This window comes from Notamacropus eugenii, chromosome 2 (genome assembly GCF_028372415.1).
Source record: "Notamacropus eugenii isolate mMacEug1 chromosome 2, mMacEug1.pri_v2, whole genome shotgun sequence".
NCBI lineage: Eukaryota > Metazoa > Chordata > Mammalia > Diprotodontia > Macropodidae > Notamacropus > Notamacropus eugenii.
The window spans coordinates 410,792,718-410,813,567 of NC_092873.1; the positions used below are offsets into that span (position 1 = coordinate 410,792,718).

A 20,850-nucleotide genomic window follows, 5' to 3' on the forward strand; every position below is an offset into this window, starting at 1 on the left:
CTGTATACACCAAGGTCACGGAGGGGGAGAGAACTCAATGCATCTGCACATTAGTGGTAAAAAAGTTTGAGGATTACTTACAGATCATGGGAACTAAGGCTTGGAAGAAACAAAACATTAGGGTGTGATGCTTCTTTCAATAGCTAAAAGAGTGATCTTAGATCATATCTGATTCACAGTGTCAGAACTAATTCTTAGAGACCATCTCTGATTTTGCTATTTCAACACATACTAGTAACATGAAAAGGTAGACATTCTAATGACATGCCTTCTGTGATCAAAGGTGTTCTCTGAATTTCCCCACCTTTCCCTTTTTCTTTGGTTGACACCTAATATGAATGACATGTAATAAAAAAATAGTAAAGGTATACTTCATCACAATGCTTTGCATATAGTAAGTGCTTAATAAAGGCTTTTTAATTGATAATGAATAACCCAAATAAGAAAAGTATATTTAAGAAAATTGCTTTACCATAAATAACAAGGACAATAGCTGACATTTATTTATGTAGAGTTTGTATTTTACAAACATTATTTTACCTTATCCTCACAATGACCCTGAGAGGTAGTGCTGTTATTATCCCAATTGAACAGTTGAAGGAACTGAGGCAAACAGAGGTTAAATGATTTACCCAGGGTGATGCAGCTAGTAAAAATAAATGTTGTCTGAGGCTGAATTTGACTCCAGCATGCCAGACCATCCATTATAGCATATTTATATCCAACCATGGCATGAACACGAGTTGGAAAGCATGATGCTATCCAAAAGGATGGATTTAGTTGTGAGTAGCCAAAACTTTTGGCTATTTATATAAATTATAAGAATTAAGGACAGCCATTAACATTTCCAAAGCTCACTCATCTAACTCCATTTAATTTTCTTAAACAAGAAGGCAGTCTCATGAGAAGAATTTTGTCCTTGTCCCTTGGCCTTGGCTAAAAGTGAGTCACTATTCTGAAAATCACTGTCTGTTTTGGCCCTCAACATTGATATCCTTTTGAACTTGAACTCTTAAGTTTTTCTTGCATTGTTATGAACAGACCTAAGTCAGACACCTGCGACTTCGTTTTGATCCTCCAGGTCTTACCAACAAAGACACAAACTATATAAGAGGGGAGCTACATTCAGATCTTGCCTCCGATGCTCATATCTATGTGACTTTAGGCAAGTCATCTCATCTCAGTTTCCTTATCTCTAAAAGAGAGGGATGGGCTGAGATCCCTTAAGAATGTGAGGCTAAGGCGTATGAAATGCTTTTTAGTATATGGACTATGTTAGCAGTTGTGACTTTTAATGATGCCTTTTCCACTAACTCCTCCTGTAACTGCCAATGTACTTTACCATTGCCATTATAACAGAATCACAATGACATTCATTTCATTCATTCAGCTAGCATTTATCAGTTGCCAGATGGGGAGCTCGATGCTGGGGGAGACAGAATGGAAGTTCTTGCCCTCCAGGGTTTACGCTCTATTAGGGGAAACAGCGTGTTTACAGACAAGTACATTCAAAGAACAGGAAAAGTAAACACAAAGTGAATTTTTTAGGGAGTAACTGGCTTCTGGGTAGCGGATCAGGACTTGTGATTCAAAAGGGTATCCTAGATGAATAAGTGAAAAAGCATTTATTTAGCACTCACCCGATTAATAAGGGGCAGCCGGGGGGCCAGAGGGATGGAGGACTGGCCCTGGAGCTAGGAGGACTTCAGTTCGGATCTGGGCTCACTCACTAGCCCTGGGACCCTGCTCACTCAACCCCGGGGGCCTGATAAAACACAGATGGATAACATCCCAGGGATCTTCATACCCTTGATAAAAGGTGTTCGGGATGATCTGGGGGGGGGGGGGGAATCGCTATAAGCTAACAAGCATTTCTAGCCATCACTTTGGGTGTGCCAGGCACTGAGCTTACCAGGGAGACACACAGGAAGGTAAAGCCGGCCCCTGCCCTCAGGGAGCTTATGTGCTCACGAGGAAGACTAGATGCAAACAACCACGTGCACGGGAGATGTTTACTGAACCCGTGGGTATACAGCCCTTAACGGCACCCAACTGGGGGGCCGAGACGTCGGCCCTTGGCCCAGTCCCGGGGGCACCTTGACTTAGAGGGCTGCGGACGGGCAAGCACGGGTCTCGGCATGAAGTCGGGGAAGGGCCGCCCCAGGCTGGCCGCCCCGGGCCGGGCGAGCCCAAAGGCCGCTCTGGACCACCACCAAGACTCCGTGCTGTGGAGCCGAGCCTGGAAGTCGCTCGCGCTCGACCTTTACCTCTCCTTACGGTCCTTAATAAGGGCAATCTGGCAGCAGCCAGCATTTTCATCACCTTTTCCTTAAAGACCCTCCGAGGGCTACGTCAGTGTGGGGTTACCGGTGTTTGCACGATTGTATTTGCCGTCGGGCCCTTTACAACACAAAGACAAGCCCGGGGCTTCCCCCTGCTCCCCTCCCCCTCCCCCCCCCCAAGTTAACTGGACTGCCTGGGCTTCCTCCAGCAGCCTTCCCCTCTCTTTATATGGCATAGATTTCAGACCGAGAACATTTGAATGACTGGGATTTTCGGTCTCCTAGGAACACGCTGGAAGAAAAACCCCTTCAGCACAATGGGGAGATAATGGAATTCCAGCCGGCTGCCTTCTTATCCCTCGATCCTAGCCCTAAACGGTGCTCTGGTGTTCCTGGGATCTGTGGCCCAGCCACCGTGCCTTGCCCCGAGCTGGCGGCCTTTCACGTGCATGAAGTCAGCGCTATACAGAGTTTGCTACCAGCTTGTTAAACTGGTGAAGCCTCCGGGCTTCTCCGGGACGGAACCGCGAGCCCGAGCACCCTGGGCATTGTGGAGCGCTTTCCTCCCGGAGCCTCGCCGAGGCCAGACGGAGGGCTGGGGCGGCGTGGCGGTCCGTCTCTCGCCTGCTAAGAGGGCAGCCGCAGGAGACGACTCGGGCGTCAGCGCGGGGAGAACAGGGGCTCCCCAGAATGATCCTCCGGGAGGGCATCACTCAGGGAATCCCCTGTGCCAGGCTGCTCCGGCAAGGCCGCGGGGAGAGGAGGGGGCTCTGCCGCCGGCGGCTCCTGCTGGGGGAGGGGCAGGGGACCTCTCTTTTCCTCTCCTCTTTCTGGGGAGGCCCTCGGACTGAGGTTATACGAAGGGTCTCCCTCCTTCCCAACGGTTTTAAAGCCGGGGCCTCCCGCGAAGGAGGCAGAGGTTTCTTGGGCAGGGCAACCTCAAGGGCTAGCGTCCCCCCACTCCCAAAAAAGAATAAAGACGACGTCGAAGAGAAGGAGGGAGGAATCCCACCGGGATGGGGTTGGGATAGCAACAAAGAATCTTTAATAATCCAGCGCAGCCTTTTCCCTTTCTCCCAGCCTCGAGGCCCCTCCCCACTCTCGCTGCAGGAGAGCAGGAGTGGAGGGAAGGCGGAGGCTGGGCCGGCCCGGGGGGGAGGGGCGGGGGATGGCGCTCTCCCACCAGCCCTTGCCCTCTCCCCGCCTCCCCCTGCCCACCCCCTCCCCAGCCGCCTCTCGGCGCTAGCCCTCCTCCCCCGGGTTGGGCTGGCGCGTGCGTGCTCCTCGCCTCGCGCCCCGCCCCCTCCCCGGGCTCCTCGCGGCGGCGATCCTGATCCTCCTCCTCCTCCTCCTCCTCCTGCTGCTGCCGGTTGCACACGGCCTTGGTGGCGGCGGCGGGCGCGGGAGCGGGAGCGGAGCGGGAGCCTGCCTGCTCGCGGCGTCGTCGTTCCCAGACCGGCTTCTCCAGCGGCGGCGCGAGGCCGGCGGGCTCGAGGGTCCCCCGCGCCAGTCGGAGGAGGGAGGGAGGCGGCGCTCGCCGCCGGGGGCCCGGCGCCCCCCTGTCCGCCTCTCCGCCCTCCCCCTTCCCCAGTCCCTTTCTCTCACACACGCACACGCGCGCCCCTTCACTCGGACACACGCGCACTCACACTCGCACTCATACTCCCGGCCGGCCACGGGCGCCTCGGCTTTGTGCAGCCGGAGAGGATGGAGTAGCTTCTCCCTCGCCGCCCCGGACGCTGCCGCTCGCTCGCTCGCTCGTCTCCGGAGCCCGGCTCCCGCCCCACCCCGCTCCGCTCCGCTCCGTCCTCGCCCTCCCTCCTCCGGCCGGGGAAGCCTCCGCACCGCCCGGCACCATGAGGTGAGGGGAGCCCCGGGGGGCCGGGGGGGCCTCGCGCCGCGCGCCGTCCCCTCCCCCGCCCGGGCTGCTCCCCGGGTCCTCCCGCCTCCCCCCGCCCCCCTCCCGAGGGGCTTCCCCTGCTCCCCACGTCTCTTTCTCTAGCCCCCCCCCTCTCGGCCGCCTTTCCCCATCCCTTCCATCCCCTTCCCCCATTTTTCTTTATGCACCTCTCCTGATCCTCCTCCCCTCCTTCTCCTTTATCCCCTAAACCGAGGGGGGGGGGGGGCTGGGGAGGGAGGGAGCCGTCCCTGGTGGTGATCTACGTGGTCGGTGGGAAAGAAGACCGTTGGGTGGTTCTTTTTTCCTCCGGGGGTACATGCACTTTGGGTTTAAAAGACGTGTTGTTCTTATTAGTTATTAAGTTCGCGAAGATACGAAGTCCAAAGAGGTAATTAAAAAAGGCTGTGACAGGGCATAAAAGGTATGAAATCTCAGGGTGAAATGGCACAATTGGGGGAGGGGGAGAAGAGTTCCTTTTTCTTCTGAATCCCCTGCACCCCCCTTTTAAAAACCCCACAGCCCATCCGTACAGCGCTGAAATCGCCGCTGTGTCTGGGGGAGACTCGGGGTACCATGGATCCGTTTGTTCTCCAGCCGGTTTTCTCCCCTTTCTGTGTGTCAGCCAGTGTTGCATTGCAGCAGCTGCTTTCCCCCCCTTTCTTCCTTATGTGTAATCAATAAAATAGAAACCAGATTATCCCTCCACCGCCAATGGAAGGAATTAGATGGACAGTTTTTGAAATACTGAGGTCTTCCGTGGCAAGAAAAGGAAGCACGACGGGGTGGTGTTTTCTCTTCCTATTTCCCCAGTTGTGTAGGAGAATAAACCATGATGTGGGGTCTCATTCATTGGAGCTTTTGTGAAAAGCCATGTCTAAGCCTGTCTTGTGTCCATAGACGCCTTTTTTCCGGATTGGTGCAAGACTTCGTGAGAAATGGGACTTGATAGATGGAACGCTGACCTATTCTGCGTTATTATCATCCTCATTGGCTTTTAGGTTAAATAATTGGGGATAAAGTAAATTACTCCTTCCTTCCCCGTGGAAGAGATTGTTTTACATTAGGTTGGACTTGAGTATCCTTTGTGTCAAAGATTAATGGCTAACATTGGCCAAGACCTTTATGATATCATACAATGAGATTCATTTGATATAATCTAAAAATTCCTTTCCTTCTGCAAAAATTGTCCAGTCACTGGATTTTTTCCTAAATTTAAGTAGTTTCCAGTTAAAACTTAGGTTTTCTTTTCTCAAGAGTAGTTCTTGACTTTTTTCCCCACATTCCTTTCCTTGTTTTGCCTTTGAGTAGTCAATCCGCAGTTATTTCTGCTTTGTTAGTTTTTATCAAAGTTCCCAGTTGTATCCTTGGTGTCTTTGAAAAATTTTGTGCCCATCTTCCCTTTTAATTTCCAATTTCTATAGTGTGACATACCAGTATCCATGCATTATTTTGAGAAGTGTTAGCTTTGTTGAAAATCTTGACATTTGTCAATGAGCGATTATTAATTCATAGGTGTCCTTGTGTGAACACTCAACCTTCTGTATAGTGAAATAACATACCTATTATTGGTTTCTGCATTTATGCTAAAATACTGTACAGAATCTTGAGAGGAAGGTAGAGTTTAGTTTGTTTTAAACCTGGAGTCATTAAAATATTTTAAATACATACAGTAACAGTGGAAAAAACATTTTTTTAGTAGGAGTACTGGTTTTTTACGTGCAGTAAAGAAAGAGACTCTCCCCCTATGTAGTTTTTATTCTTGTGTAGGTAAATTTTTCTACTTACTTCGAAAGTATCCCTTGTAATAAAAAGGAACTCCCAAACTCTAATTTTTCACTTCATCTTTGATTTGGAGAGAGCCAGCCTTGGCTGCTTTACATGTCAGGTAAATAGTACAAAGGGTAATGAAAATTCTGTCAATCTCAAGTCAGTTTGGATAGACTATTTTTAAATAGCTGCCTTTTAGTAATATAAGAAATGAAACAAAAATGAGTTCCAGCTTTTCTCTGTGAACCTTTGGAAAGAGGACTATTTGATTGGTAGTCCTTTACAAGTTGAATGTACATCTGGGTGCATTTTCTTACATACCAATGAAACTTCGGAAATTCTAGTTGGATAGAAAACTGAATATGTGTGGAACCTTAATGAATGCATTGCAGGAGGCTTTGGGTGGATTTGATCCTACTGTGAGTGACAGTTATGCCAACATTTGACTTTGTTTCAAAATGCTGCTTAAGTACTGTAGTACTACATGGCATGTTTGCCAGCCTGTGAATAGCTGATAATGCAACTATTACTGTATCAAAGTAGTTAAGTGTATTTTTAAAATAGTGGTGTTGTGGGATTGTGCTAATGTTCAAAAGTGTGTCCAGAAATAGGTGTACTTGACCAGGGAATTCCATTTATATCAGTTAGAATTCTGAAGGGACGATACAGTGAATCTGTTGTGTTTTAAGCATTTATGACATGATATATTGGATGGCTTCCATTTGAGAAATACCATAACCGGTATTATCTTTAAGTGGAAAAACGTTGTTTGTATAAACTGAAATGATCAGAAAACCACTTTGTAAATGTATAATCCTGTACATAGAATTGTTAAATAACATTTTTTGAAGTTGTTGTCCAAGTATTGCTCTTGAACTGATAACTGGATAAAAAAAAATTAAGGCTATATGGGCTCATTCTAGTCTATGTGATGTGGAATAGCTGCTTGATTCTGAAACTTAACTATATTATTGTCATCGCATATTGGACTTTCTAGTGCTGTTGCTTTGTATTTATATACCATTTTATGTGTGTAAGCTTTGTAACATACAGAGGATACTTGAAGTACTTTAATCTAGTTTCCCATTTTCACAGATGAGGAAACTGAAGCACCAAATTCTGTCAGTTAATTATTCTTTTAATAAAGGTTTTAATCATGAATTCATTGTTCAGTTATTGAAAATGTTTCCTGAAAAAGCTAAAATCATTAGCAGTGCAGATTCTGTCAAAACTCAGGGGATATATTGACACAACATGTTTAAAAGTAGTTGGAATTTGTTTTGTCATTGTATGGAAGGGGGGAGAGGAAGATAAAGTTTAGACAATAGCAATAAAAGTTTTCTGAGTCCATGAGATTACAGGTGAGATGCAGATAGTATATAACAAAATAACTAACATTTGACAAACTCCCTCCCATGCTAGTGGCTGTGGCAAGTTACAAAGGAATTTATTGTAATTCTTTACAAATATTGTAATGTGGTAGACAAGCATAGAATACAATAAACATTTTCTGGTACCTATGGTATACAGAATTTTGAGTTAGTCACTTGCATAGAAGTTTAGTCCTGGATTTGGAATTAGAGAACATGGGTGCAGGTCCTGGGCTCTAACACAAACTAGCTGTGTGTGACTTTAAAGTCATTTCCCTCTGAGCTTATTTCTTCATCTGAAAAATGAGGGAGATGACCTCAAAGGCTAGCCCTTTCAGTTCAAATAGCAATAAACACCTTCCCTAAAGGAGTTTACAGTTCAGTAGGGGAAAAAAGATAGTAACTCATCTTCACCAGTCTTACATGAAAAGTGCATTAGAATTAGAAAATAAAGTGGAAACAAGTTGGGAAAAGAAAATTGAGGAACATCTGAGAAAAAGATAAATAATTTTTTGTATTTGTTTTAACATCTAACAGTTCCAAAGAAAGCTCAAAATGTAAAACCTTAATCCTTTGCCTGTATAGGATCTTTCTAGCTAGATGATGCAGTGGATAGAACACTGGGCGTTACAATCAGGAAGACTCATGTTCATAAGTTCAAATCTGGCCTCACATGCTAGCTATATGACCCTGACCAAGTCACTTAACCCTATTTGCCTCAGTTCTCATCTGTAAAATGAGCTGCAGAAGGAAATGGCAAACCACTCCACTATCGCTGTCAAGAAGACCCCAATGAGGTCATGAAGAAACTGAAAAACTGGTCACTGAAAAAACCACTAAACAACAACAAAAGCATTTGTATTGTAATAAGTGGGTAATTTGAGAGAAAATAGTGATAGTATTCTGGCTTATTTAACATAGCACAACTTTGCCCTTTTTTTAAATATTAAAAAATAAACATACAGCTCAAAACTCTAAAATGGATCAGTTGAATATATTAAATGCTGATGTCTCAGACACTATGCTAGGAGATGTCAGCAAATCAGTAAGCACTTATTTAGTGCCTCCTGTTTCAAATCAACTAAGTGGTTCAGTGGACAGAGACTGGGTCTCAAGTCAAGAAGACAAGTCATTTAGCTTCTGTTTGTCTTAATTTCCTCAACTGTAGAATGGGATTGCTGTTGTTGAAAGTGTTGTTTTGAGAATCAGATATTTGTAAAATTGCTTAGCGCAGTGCCTTGACACATAGTAGGTACTATATAAATGCTAATTTCCTTCTTCCTCCCATATGGCAGGAACTGTGCTAACAGCTGTTGTGACTGAAACAGTTAAAATAACACACACACACACACACACACACACACACACACAGAGCCATGAAACACTTCCCTCAAGGAGCTTAGATTCCATTGGGGGAGGATGTCATGTACAAATAAAAATGTCCACAAAATAAATACTAGGTAACGAGGTCCTAGTAGCTGGGGAGAATCAGGGAGGTCTTAGGTAGTAGGTGGTATTTATGCTGAATATTGAAGGAAACTAGGGATTCTGGGTATAACCTTTGCAGAGGATACAGATGAGAGATGGAACAGCCTGTGCAGAACAGCATGAAGGCCATTTTGACTGTATTTGAAGAGTATAGGAAGGGGAGTAATGTATAAGAATATTGTAAAGGTAGGCTGTGGGTTGGAGCTGTCTTGTGAAGGACTTTAAATGCCAGAAGAGTTTGTACTGGAGTCTACAAGTAATAGTGAGCTCCTTTAGTTTATTGAGCAAGAGTGGCATGGTCACGCCTGTGTTTTAGGATTATGACTTTGGCAACTGAGTGGAGAGGATGGATGGGAGAGGGAAGAGATGGAGGCAGAGAAGCCAATTAGGAGTTCAGCCTGTGAGGTAAGCAGGACTTGAACTTGGATGGGGGCCTGGGCTAGGATGCTGGCCATGTAAGTGGAGACAAGTGACAGGAAAGATGTGAAGATAAAATCAACTGGACTTTATAATAGAATTACTCTTTATCTTCTCAACCATCAAATTTTGTGACTTTTTAAGTTTTAAGTCACTCAACACTTTACTTTGTCTTAGGGCATGCTAAGTTGGAATGTAAAGAAAAACATATGTATGAGATGTTTCTGTCACTGACCTTCCATAGAATCTATACCAAGTAGAGGGTTCCTAGGGTTAAAGGTCATAAACAATAGTGTTTTTAGTATAAATCTGTACTCTTTGTTTAAGGCATTTTCCACATCTCATGAAAACTGTGAGTCGCTAATATTTTATGTTTTCTTCTGTATTAATTAGTGATATGAGTTTTCTTTGCATTATCTTCCTGGTTTAAGTATCAGGATCATTTTTGTCTTGTTTCTTTATATTTGTGAACAGCTTATGTTATTTAGGAGTTATAAAGCAAGGATCCAATCTAGCAAACTACTGAATACATTTTTGAAAAGTTATATTAGAAAAGGGGGGAGGCTCTTTAAAATGTTAACAAGATTAGTTCAAGTGATAGGCCTGAGGTAGGCAGTCTGGCTTAATTTTCACTTTGTGAGTTGGTAGCACACTATTCTCTCCTTTTTTACTTTCTGCTGTTTTTCTTAGAGTATTCAAATTCTTTTCTTTTTTTCTTTTATTATTGCCCATGCATTAGGTTTACCCCAGTGGTAACCATTGACTTCCTTAGGCTTGATGGTGATACTTGTTTGAGAAATGTACTGCAACCTTTTGTCAACTATGAATAGAAATTATTAAAAGTACACTTATTTGTTAAAATTAAATTCTGATGATCAACACTACTTTGACTTTCTTAAAAGCATTGTTGCCATTAGATTGATTTTTTGTGAGATTTTGTAGTTCTATCTCAATTACCCCTTTCCTTTCACCACTGTGTAACCCTGTAGAATTTCAGGCAAATCTCGTCTCATTCTCATTTCAAAATAGGAATATGAATATTTATTTATTGACCTGACTAGCCTTTAAAATATTAAATAAGCTTTGTACTTAATCTGTGTAATTCTTCTTCCTAACAAAAAGCCAATTTTTGAGGGTTGAGAAGTATTGTTTTAGATTGGAGGCCCATGGTCCTTTTAACCTTATTGGAACTAAATCTGGTTTCTTAATTAATTCATACAAGATGTCACACAGTTTAGCTATATGTGCTTTCTTGGGGCTAGCTAGTGCCTTCCTTCTGTGATTATCTCCAGTATATCTTTTATATTTCTTGTTTGTATGTGATTGTTTGCATATCTCCCTGATTTGACTGTGAGAGCTCCTTGAGAGCAGGTGCTGTTTTTTGCTATAATCGTACCCATATCTGCAATGTGTACATTGTTCCAGATTCTCCTAACTTCACTGCATCAGTTCTATAAAGTTGCTTCCTATACATGTGGAATAGCATGTACTTGTACGTACCTATTGATATCTAAATTATCTCTCCTTAGAATGTGTCTTGAAGACAAGCTTTTTTTGCTTTTTTATATCCTTAATACTTAGTACAGTGTCTGATAAATGTTTAATATTATTTATTATTTGCTGCCAAGTTGATAACAAATTATTTATGACTACTTTTTGAGGTACCACGTTTTGAGTCCCATGTTCTTCTGAATTCTTCACATATTCGTTGTTTCTTATGCCACATTCTCTTACATTTATGTATCACAGTTTATTTATTTAGCCTTCTCCCAGTTGGATACCTATTTTGCTTTCAATTCTTTTTTGCCCCAAAAAGTATTGTATTACATATTTAGGCATATATTGAACCTTTCTAATTTTTTGTCCTCCTTCGTGTAGAAGTTTAGTGGTAGTATCTTTAGGTTGCAGTTTATGTACAATGTTTTTAGTCCCACTTTTTTAAAAACACAATTTCAAAGTGTTTTATAGAACGGTTGGATCAATTCGCAGATCTACCAATAATGTTTTTATTAATGTGCTTGTTTTCCCTTTGTCCATTACCATCTGTTGTTATTTTTTTCTAATTTGCTGTATGTAAGGGGAACAATCTGAGTTGTTTGATTTGGAATAATCCATTTGTTTTTGAATTTTCAATTCAGCTTTTTATAATTGTTGATATCCTTGGACTACTTCTCTATTGAGAATCGCTTTTTTTTTTTTTTTGAGGCAGTGAGGTTAAGTGACTTGCCTAGTAAGTGTCTGAGGCCAAACTTGAACTTAGGTCCTTCTGACTTTAGGGCTGCTGCTCTATTTACTTTGTCACCTAGCTGCCCTAAGCATGGCTCTTTTTTTAAAATTAAATTTATTGATAAATTTTGTTCTGATACAGAAGATATTTTCTAGAAACATCCAAACAAACCCATCCATAAAGTATGTTCCCGGATAAAATAGTCTGGGTATGAACAGAAAGGAAGGTTATACTCATTAACTTTGGTTATATGGGATAAATTTGATCTGTCTTTGTTTCTGTTTTATTTTCATCCCGCAGTCATTGTGAATACTGTTCTTTTGGCTTTGCTTTTCCTTGTTTATCCCTTTGTACAAGTTTTCCGTGTTTATCTGAATTGTTTTTTCACTTTTGTGATGCATTAATACTACATTCATATACTACTTTGTTACCCCCACCCCTCCCAAAGTATTCATAGAATTTTAAGGTTTTTTCCAGTCCTAAGGATCGTCAATGATCATAATGGAAAGCCATCCTCCCCTATTAACATGCCTGAGAGACAGTCTCCTAGCGCAGTACTGTTTTTACAGTGTTAATGTAAACATTTTTCTACATATCAGTCATTTCTTGCTGTCAGTGATCTTTTTAGTATCTAGTGACAGAAGTGGAGATCTTGGGATTAAAAGGTTCTAAACAGTTGAGTTACTTTTCTTTCATAATTTCAATTTGTTCACTTGAACAGCTGAACCAGTTCATAGTTGCTTCAGCAGTGAATGAGTGTTCTTGTATTTCCATAGCACATTTTATAGCAAATTCTCATCTTTTAATATCTTTACTAATTGTATTGGTGTGAAGTCAGACACATTTTTTCAGGTGGTAATCAATATTATGCACACCTAGGTCCTGATTAATGCAAGTAATTAATCCCTTGAAGTGATCACATGTATTTGAACTTGAACTATTTAAAGTTATAATTATGTAGAACATGTAATTCATTCTAGCCCAATGGAAAAAACAGTATGAATTTGAAAAATGCTACCATCTCAGGGTATTCATTAATCTTATCAATAGGTGAGCACTTGTCTGTTGGTAAATGGCTAGTAAACTTGTATTTGTGTTTATTCCCTATAGATTTTGGATATTAGTCTTGTTAGAAATATTTAATGCAAACTTTTCCAAAGAGTATAACTTTTGAAAATTCCAACTGCACTGATTTTGTTTTCATAAAAGCTTTACATTTTATATTAATAGAGATTATTATTGTAGAGAAATGCTCTTCATTCACTCTCATTCATGAACATACAGTGGGATTTCCCAGAGGTTATATATCCTGTGAATTAAAGATTTAGCTGCAAATATGAACACTGAGCTAATATCTTTTCTACAGAATTGTACTTTTTCTTTCAAATCTTGCTGTTTTGCTTATATTTGACTTGTTGTTTTGCTTGTATTTGACTTGTATCAGAACCAACTAATTTTTGATAATCTCATTTTACGTGAATGCTTGGTTACGAACACAATAGGTGTTGAAGCAGTCAAAACTTTGAATAACTTTTGAATCTCATGGTTTTCCCTGGAACAGATGTGAAGACGTTTACAGTGGTAGTGCAAAAGCATTGGTAGATAAAACTGCTGCCACACTAGCTCCAAGTTGTACTACCAGTCATTGAGTTCTTCACAGCTATTCACCTGTAGTTTAAAACCCCCCACTAATTTCCTTGATGAAGCAATGCAGTTATTTAGTTTTATTTCATCATCTTGCCCTTTGAGTACGCATTTTTAAAATTTTCTGTGTGATGTACACATTCAACACTTCTGCATATCAAAGTGTATTGTGCTTCTCTTGAGGAAAAGCACTGGTGCTCTTGAGTTGCAAACTGACCTGGCTGTTTTCAGGAATGACCATTTTTGCTTGAAAGAATAACTGACAGACAAGCTAGGGTTATTCAGACTTGGGTATTTGACAGATGTTTTCTTGAAAATGAATAAAATAAGCCTGTCACTTCATGGAAAATAACTGACAGTTTGTTGCCAATGATAAAACTTGAACCTTCAAGTGAAAATCGGAATTTTGAGAAACTTATATATGCCACCTTTGAGTTTAATGCCTGACTGATACTTAAGGGTTTTTCTGATGAGATCAGTGGTGATATTAATGATTTTGATCGGGGCGGGGGGGCATTTTATCATACAATATGTCAACACTTGGAAGATTTGCATACTTAGTGAATCTGTATTCTCCAAATGACCAGTACATTATGTTACAAGATCACACATGGGTAAAAAGACCCACTCAAAGTGAAACTAGATCAGTGAATTTTAGGAAGAGTTCATTGATAAGGTTTTATTTTCCGCATTTCAACTAAGCTGTTGTTGAAAAATCTACCATTTGTCAGGTTTTGGAGTAGTATCAAAGAAGAAAATCCACAATTAAAGGCCATTAAAATAGATCTGGGCAGCTAGGTGATGCAGTTCCAGTTTGGGAGTCAAGAAAGGCTCATTTTTGTGAGTTTAAATTTGACTCCGTACTCTTACTTGCTGTGTGACCCTGGACAAGTCACTTAACTCTGAATCAGTTTCCTCATCTGTAAAATGAGCTAGAGAAGGAAATGGCAAATCATTCCATGCCAAGAAAACCCCAAATGGAGTCATAAAGAGTTGACATGACTGAAATGACTGAACAATAATAACAAAAAACTAGGTAGTGTTTATATAACCACTCCAGTACCTTTACCAAGGGTTATACTGAAAAACAACAAAAATACTTCTGTCTTAAATCACATAACTGTGTGAGGCTAGACTTTGTTCATATACTACATACTTCAAACAAAACAACATTGAAACAGATTGAATGCAGAAGCAGATAAGGGAATCCAGCTATTTTTTCTACTAAGCCATATATTAAAGAGATTTACAAAAATGCAAAAGAATACCATTTTTTCTTACTAATTTGGGGAAAATTATTTTTCATAAAAATGTTATTTATGTTAGCATAGTAAAAGTTTATTATTTTTATGAATTAAATATTTTGCAATTTCAATTAGTTTTAATTTGTATTAAGTTAAATATCAATGGGTATAACTCATAAACAAAAGTTCTTTGGGCTCCTCAGCAATTTTGAGAGTGTAATGGAGTTCTGAAACCAAGAAGTTGAAGAACTGCTGCTCTAAGATTATATGAATTAACAAGCTATTGATCTAGAGGGAGCTTTCTCCCCTGAGCTATTCCTTGGGATTCCCCCATGTCAGTGAAAATCACAAGTCCAGTCTTTTGATTTAGTCCTTGTCCCTTATATTTGGGATTGCCTCTTTTGTTTTTTTTTATAAGGCAGTATGGTGTGAAGCTGAGGTGTCAAACTCACTGCACACACACTTCCAAAGTACAGATGAACCAGATTAAAATGTAGTAGGGAAATGTTTAACACAAATTAATAAAACTATAATACAAGATAATGATAAATGGTGATTTTCTAAGTTAATATGCCTTCTCCGGGGTTCCTTTCTATTGGAGTTTGATTGTGCCAAGTATTTTGGTTTATGAGTTAAGAAGACCTAAGTTTGTATCCTGCTTTGGATAATTACTATTACCAGGTATCTATAGACTACCTGGACCTGTAGCTGTAGTCAACTCCCCAACCTAGGGCTGTAGTTTATAGGCCCCTGCTCTGAAGGCTCATCTTTCTGTCAAAGGTTGGGATGTCATGATTACTTAATTGGTAACTTCTATGATCAGAGTTCTGATATCTTTCAAAGTTACTTTACATTAAGACCCTGTGGTGATTGTGCAAGGTCACTTCACTCAGTATCAGTTCGTACATGTCTTCCCAGGCTTCTCTGAGTCCATTTTATTATTTATGTCAAAATAACATTCCATTCCATTTATGTATCAGTATTATTCATCTGTTCTCCAGTTGACAGTGCTACAAATACATTTGGTACTTAGAGATCCTTTTCTTTTTACCTTTTTGGGGAAGTGTGTGTAGTACTGTTATGGCAGGGTTTATGATGTATTTCTGGCAACTTTCTAGGACTGTATAACTTGTAGAGCAGTTATCATATTTATTAGGAAAATTCTTTTTTTAAGAAAAAGAAACGCCTTTCTGGGAGTTCCTTACTCCAATGAAATTACAGCTCTTGATTTAAAAAAATAGGTTGGTGTGTGTCTATACTTTCTATAGTACAAATTATTTTTACTATATTTGTACTGTTGTGTGTCCTCAGTTCTGGAAGAGGACCATGACATCATGGAAAGTGATGCCAGGACTGGCAAGTAAATTGGATTTAAGTAAGGAAAGGCCGAGCAAAGTCACTAGCCTCATTGTCTCCTCTGGAGTCATCTGGATATAGTAGGATATAGATCAGGATGACTGGAGATGGCTCCCAGTACTTTATTTGTGCAGCCCAGGCATAAATATGAATACTTCTTGTTTCTTAGCTTATTTCTGTAAAAATAATTTTCTAGTTATATTTGTGTAATTCCTGTGTAACTTTGTCAATTAGTTTCCAGATATTTAAATAATTTTGTTGGGCGCTATATTTTAGGATAGCTATTGATAAATGGGGGAGAATGTCTAATAAGAAGGACACCAGAAAAGGCATTGCACTTATGATACATGAACATTGGGTGAAGGAACTGAGGGTATTGTTAGTGTGTATATAAAATAATTTTGGGGGGATCGAGGGCATATCATGTGTCCCTAGGTATTTTAAAGATCGTCATATTGAAGAGGGATTAAATTTTTTTCTGCTTGGCTTTAAAGGGCAGAACCATCATTAATAATTGTTGGAAGTTACAGAGAGGCAGATTTCAGCTAGATAAAAAACTTATTTTTAATTTAGTTTAGTAACAGTTACTTCTGATAAAGTAGAATGGAAATAGTGGGAATCCTTAACTGGTGGCCGTTCAAGCAGAGGTTAGTATTTTATAGAGTGGGTATTTGTTCAGACACAGGTGTGCTAAATGGTGGCTGAGGTCCCTTTCAATTCTGATAAAATGATAGTGCCTCTTGCTTGTAAGTACATTTTTGGCACTTGGATAGTTCCATATAAATAATTTTGTAACCATATGAATAATTTTGTAAATGGGTGACTGGATAATTTAATGAATCTATGGCAAATAGGATTTGGTAATAATACATTATTTGGAGAACATATTGTCAAAATTATTCCAGACATATCTGTAATGACTATATATTTTTGTGTTAGGTATGTTATTTCCCTGATTAATTGTAAATGATTTGATTATATTTGGTGCTATTTTACATCCCCCCACAGTGCCTCAAATGATATTTTGGACATAATAGATACTTAGATGTTTATCAGATAAACTTAGTATACGGTAGGGAGAATAATACTCAACTCTGTACCTACATTTTCAGGCACCCTTTACCAGGATAACTATGTGACTGCTATGATTCCTGAATACTCAAAATCACAGAATTATAGAATTTGAAAGATTTTAAAGACCTCCCTGAGTGCTTATCTAGTATAATCCATGTACAGAAAGAATCTCCCTGTAACATATTCCACAAGTACAGCCTCTTCCTGAAAATCTCCAATGAGGGGAAGCCACCACTTCTCAGGATATCATGTTACATCTTGTGGACTGGTTTAATTTTTAGAAGTTTTTCCTGACAATCAGGCCTGTTAGCCTCTTTGTAACTTCTGCCTACCAAACAGAACAATTACAGTCCCTACTCCTTTCACGTGATTGGCTGCCCTGCCGATATTTGAAGAGAACTGTCATACTCCCCTAATATTCTCTCTAGGTTAATGATGCCCTATACCTTCCACAGGTAGTTTGATAAAGTATTGCAATATAGTAATTATAGGGAAGGAGGAACATGCTGCATAGAATGTAAGATTGCTTACAGGTGTTCAGATATTCATTGGGTGGAGCCCCTAAGTGTCATCAGCCCTGGGTCAGGAGGTCCTCAATTCAAATTCAGCCTTAGATACTTGACACATACTGTGTGACCCTGATTTGCCTTGCCAAAATATGCGTACACACGTACATATGTATACACATACATGTTATACACGTGTGTATACATATATAATATACATGCATGCATATATATGCACATAGATACATATATATTCATTGAGTTGAGTGGAAGTTATTTGGAGAAAATCATGACCCATTGAATTAGGGACTGATCTCATGACAAAATGATTTTTCTTAGTCATTTAATAATTTTCTACCACAATGAATATAAACCATAGAAGAGATAACCCTTGAAGTATAGGTAAGTTTAGCTAGGTGAAAATAATTTGTGTGACATAACTTTGTGAGACAGAACTTTTTATAGCTTTTTATATTGTAGCTTTCACATTTTAACTTAATTGTAAACTCATAATACCCCTGTGAAATAAGCCCAGAAGGGAACTCACTTGTCCGAAGTAATAGATCTTTTGTCTCAGGTATGGGTTGGACTAGATGACTTCTGAACTGCTTTCCAACTTTGAAATTCTTTGTCTTAAAGTTCAGTGTTTTTTTTCTATTACTTTAGACCCTATTTTCTAGAAACCAATTTTATGCAAAGTTAGATTGACACTCAAAAAACTTGTAAATGATATATATTTATGTTTTGGATCACAGGAAAAGGAAGAATTTTGAGTCTAAAAATGATAGATCAGTGAGCTTTATTTTGAATCCTGGAAAAATTCTAGTATGAATATTAAGGAGATGATAGCATAATAAGATCATAGATAATACAGATGTAAAGGATCTCATGGGCCACTTGTAAGAAAAGAAACTCTAATTATAAATGGTCACCATGACTTCAAGAATAGATAACGCCAGACTCACCTTTTCTTTTTCGACAGGGATATTAAATTGGTAGGACTAGGGAATGCTGGACCATTCTTGTGGGCAAAGATAGAGGAATTAGGAGTAGGTGGATTTGGAACTGATAAGAAAGGATAATCTGATAGAATATTTATTAGTTCAGTGTAAAATTTCCTAGAGTTCTCTATTGGAATGCCCCAAGGATCTGTGCTTGACTCTATGCTATTTAACATTTTTATCAGTGACATGGATAAAGGCATGGATGACATGATTTTCAGATGACACAAATCTGGGAGGGATAGCCAAAGAACTGAATGATAGATTCAGTGTCCAGTAAGATTTCTGTGGGCTAGTACAGTGCACTGAACCTAATAAGATAAAATTAAAGTAGAATAAATATGAAATCTTAGACTTGATTTTAGAAAATTCATAGAATCAATTTCATAAGTCTGTGATGAGAGGAGTTTGTAGCTTAGACTGCTTTAAGAGAGTTATCAATCTATCTGCCTTCTGTCCTGGTCACGTCACATCTGGAGTATTGTTTAATTCAAGGCCCCGTATTTTATGAAGGAATATTAATAATCAGTGGAGGACAGCAACCAGGATGGTGAAGGACCTTGAATCCATGACATAAAGATCAGTTGAAGGAACTGGGGAGAAGAAAAGATGTGGGATACATGATCACTATATTTAAATATTTGAAAGTGAGCTTAAGTTTGCTCTGTTTGGTTCCAGAAGTCAGAATCAGAAGCAATAGGTAGAAGTTGCAAGGGGCAGATTTAGGCTTAGGAAAAATTCCAAAGTAGAGCTTCCTCTGAAAGTAGTAAGTTCTCTCACTCTCTTGGAGAGGAATTGTTCTGTGCAAACGAGAGTCTAGGTGACCACTGACATTAGAATAGGAGGACTACATAACCATTGGGGTTCCCTATAACTTAGAAATTCTGTGATTTTGTGATTTGCAAACTGAAGTCTGAAACTTCACCATCAATGAGTTAGGAGTATTTCTACCCCAAGCACGTGAAGACATCCCCTGGTGGAATGGGCGAATGACAACAGTTTCTTTCAAAAGCCATGAAAGTGGCTGAAGTAGACATTGTAGAGTGGTTAGAGCTTTGTCAGACATAGAAGACAAGATTATTCACTGCATCCTGGGCCACTGGATTTGGATGACTCTTGAAATGAGAATGAGGTTGATGACTTTGCAAAACTTTGCTTCACCTCAGTCCAGTTCATGAGCAAGTCAAGACATTACCCTATGATGTCACCGATCCTCTTTGAAAAGGAAGAAAGAACATTTGTCCTGCATAGGCATTATCACAGCCAGCATAACTTCAAGAGCAGGCCTTGCTTGACTAGTCTTATTTTTTGACAGGGTTACTAGACTCATAGATTAAGAGGATACTATAGATATAATTTTCCTAGATTTTAGCAAAGCATTTCACAATGTCTGGCTCTTCCTATCATATGTAGGTTGGAAATGGAGCTCACTCTGAGGTGTGATGCCATTGCTAGTTGATATGGAAATATTGTCCCTCCTGAGATATCTTAGTGTCCATGCCTTCCCCCTGCCTTCCCCCTGTGCGCACACACACACTCACTCTTTCTCTCTCTCTTTCTGTCTCTCTGTCTCTGTCTTTTTGTCATTGGACTTAATGAGAAGACCTGATCAGTTTTAGTCTTGCTGCTGCAGGTTAGAACTCTTGAAACTCAAGTGATCCACCAATTTTACCCTTGTCAGTAGCAGGAATTACAGGTATGCACAACATGCCTACCTTTCTCTTCCTTTTTGTTCCTCTTGCTACAAAGATGCAGAGATATAGCTTAGGTGATATGGTACACTTTGATGAATTTGGAGCTGGTTGGATGGGCTTAAACAAAGTATAGTTGGTTCAAAGTCTACTTGAAAATATTTCCAATGGAGTTACTCACTGTAACTTTTAAATCCAGTGTTTTGGTTGAGTCATAGATGGCAAATTATCAGATCTGCACATTATACATCATTGGGAGGAATACAGCTTTCTTGTAGACCTAAACACAAGTAGATAAAGATATTGTTTGGGCTACGTTGAATAATAGATGAGAATGTAGAGTGCTTTGCAAAACTTGAATTGCCAAATGAATCAGGTGGCTATTATTTATTACTGCCTAGGATGCTCTAATTCTTCCTTTAAACCTACGTATAATGCTACTTATAATTTAAAGTACAACTGAAGTCCCTCCACCTTAATGAAACCTCCAAATATTGCAATACAGGGACCCCACAGGTGCAGAATCTCAAAGTAGAGGCCGTCTATTCCAATCCATCCCAGAAAAAAATTACTATGTCTGCCGTTGGTATACCACCGCTGTCACTACTAGCAGCTACCGCTAACATTTACATAGTACTTTAAGGTCTGTGTAGTGTTTTACAAATGTTATCTCATTGTATTCTTAAAACAATCCTGGAATGGAAGTGCTATTGGGAAAGTTGTCTTTCCTACATGGCTTGAAGACTTCCAAAGAGAGTAAGTAAAACCTACAAGACTGCCCATTCTACTTAGGAATAGTTCCAATTCGAAGGTTTTCCTAATGTCAAATCTAAATTTGCCCCTTTACAAGGAATATCACTGAGAATATTAGTATTCAAAGATG

At 40.0% G+C, this 20,850-nt stretch overlaps 1 protein-coding gene across 9 annotated transcripts in view; it reads left to right on the forward strand.

Annotated features, from left to right (window-relative positions):
• The first annotated feature begins 3,559 nt into the window (after nt 1-3,559).
• ENAH (ENAH actin regulator) overlaps nt 3,560-20,850 on the forward strand; it is a 158,522-nt gene continuing 141,231 nt past the window's right edge. For 5 of the 9 annotated variants that reach the window (XM_072647711.1, XM_072647713.1, XM_072647715.1 and 2 more), the window contains exon 1: nt 3,560-4,143. In XM_072647711.1, the coding sequence (XP_072503812.1) occupies nt 4,139-4,143 (5 nt within the window). In that variant the 5' untranslated portion in view covers nt 3,560-4,138. The remainder of the gene's footprint in view (nt 4,144-20,850) is intronic. The other 4 variants (XM_072647712.1, XM_072647714.1, XM_072647717.1 and 1 more) reach the window with 1 other exon arrangement.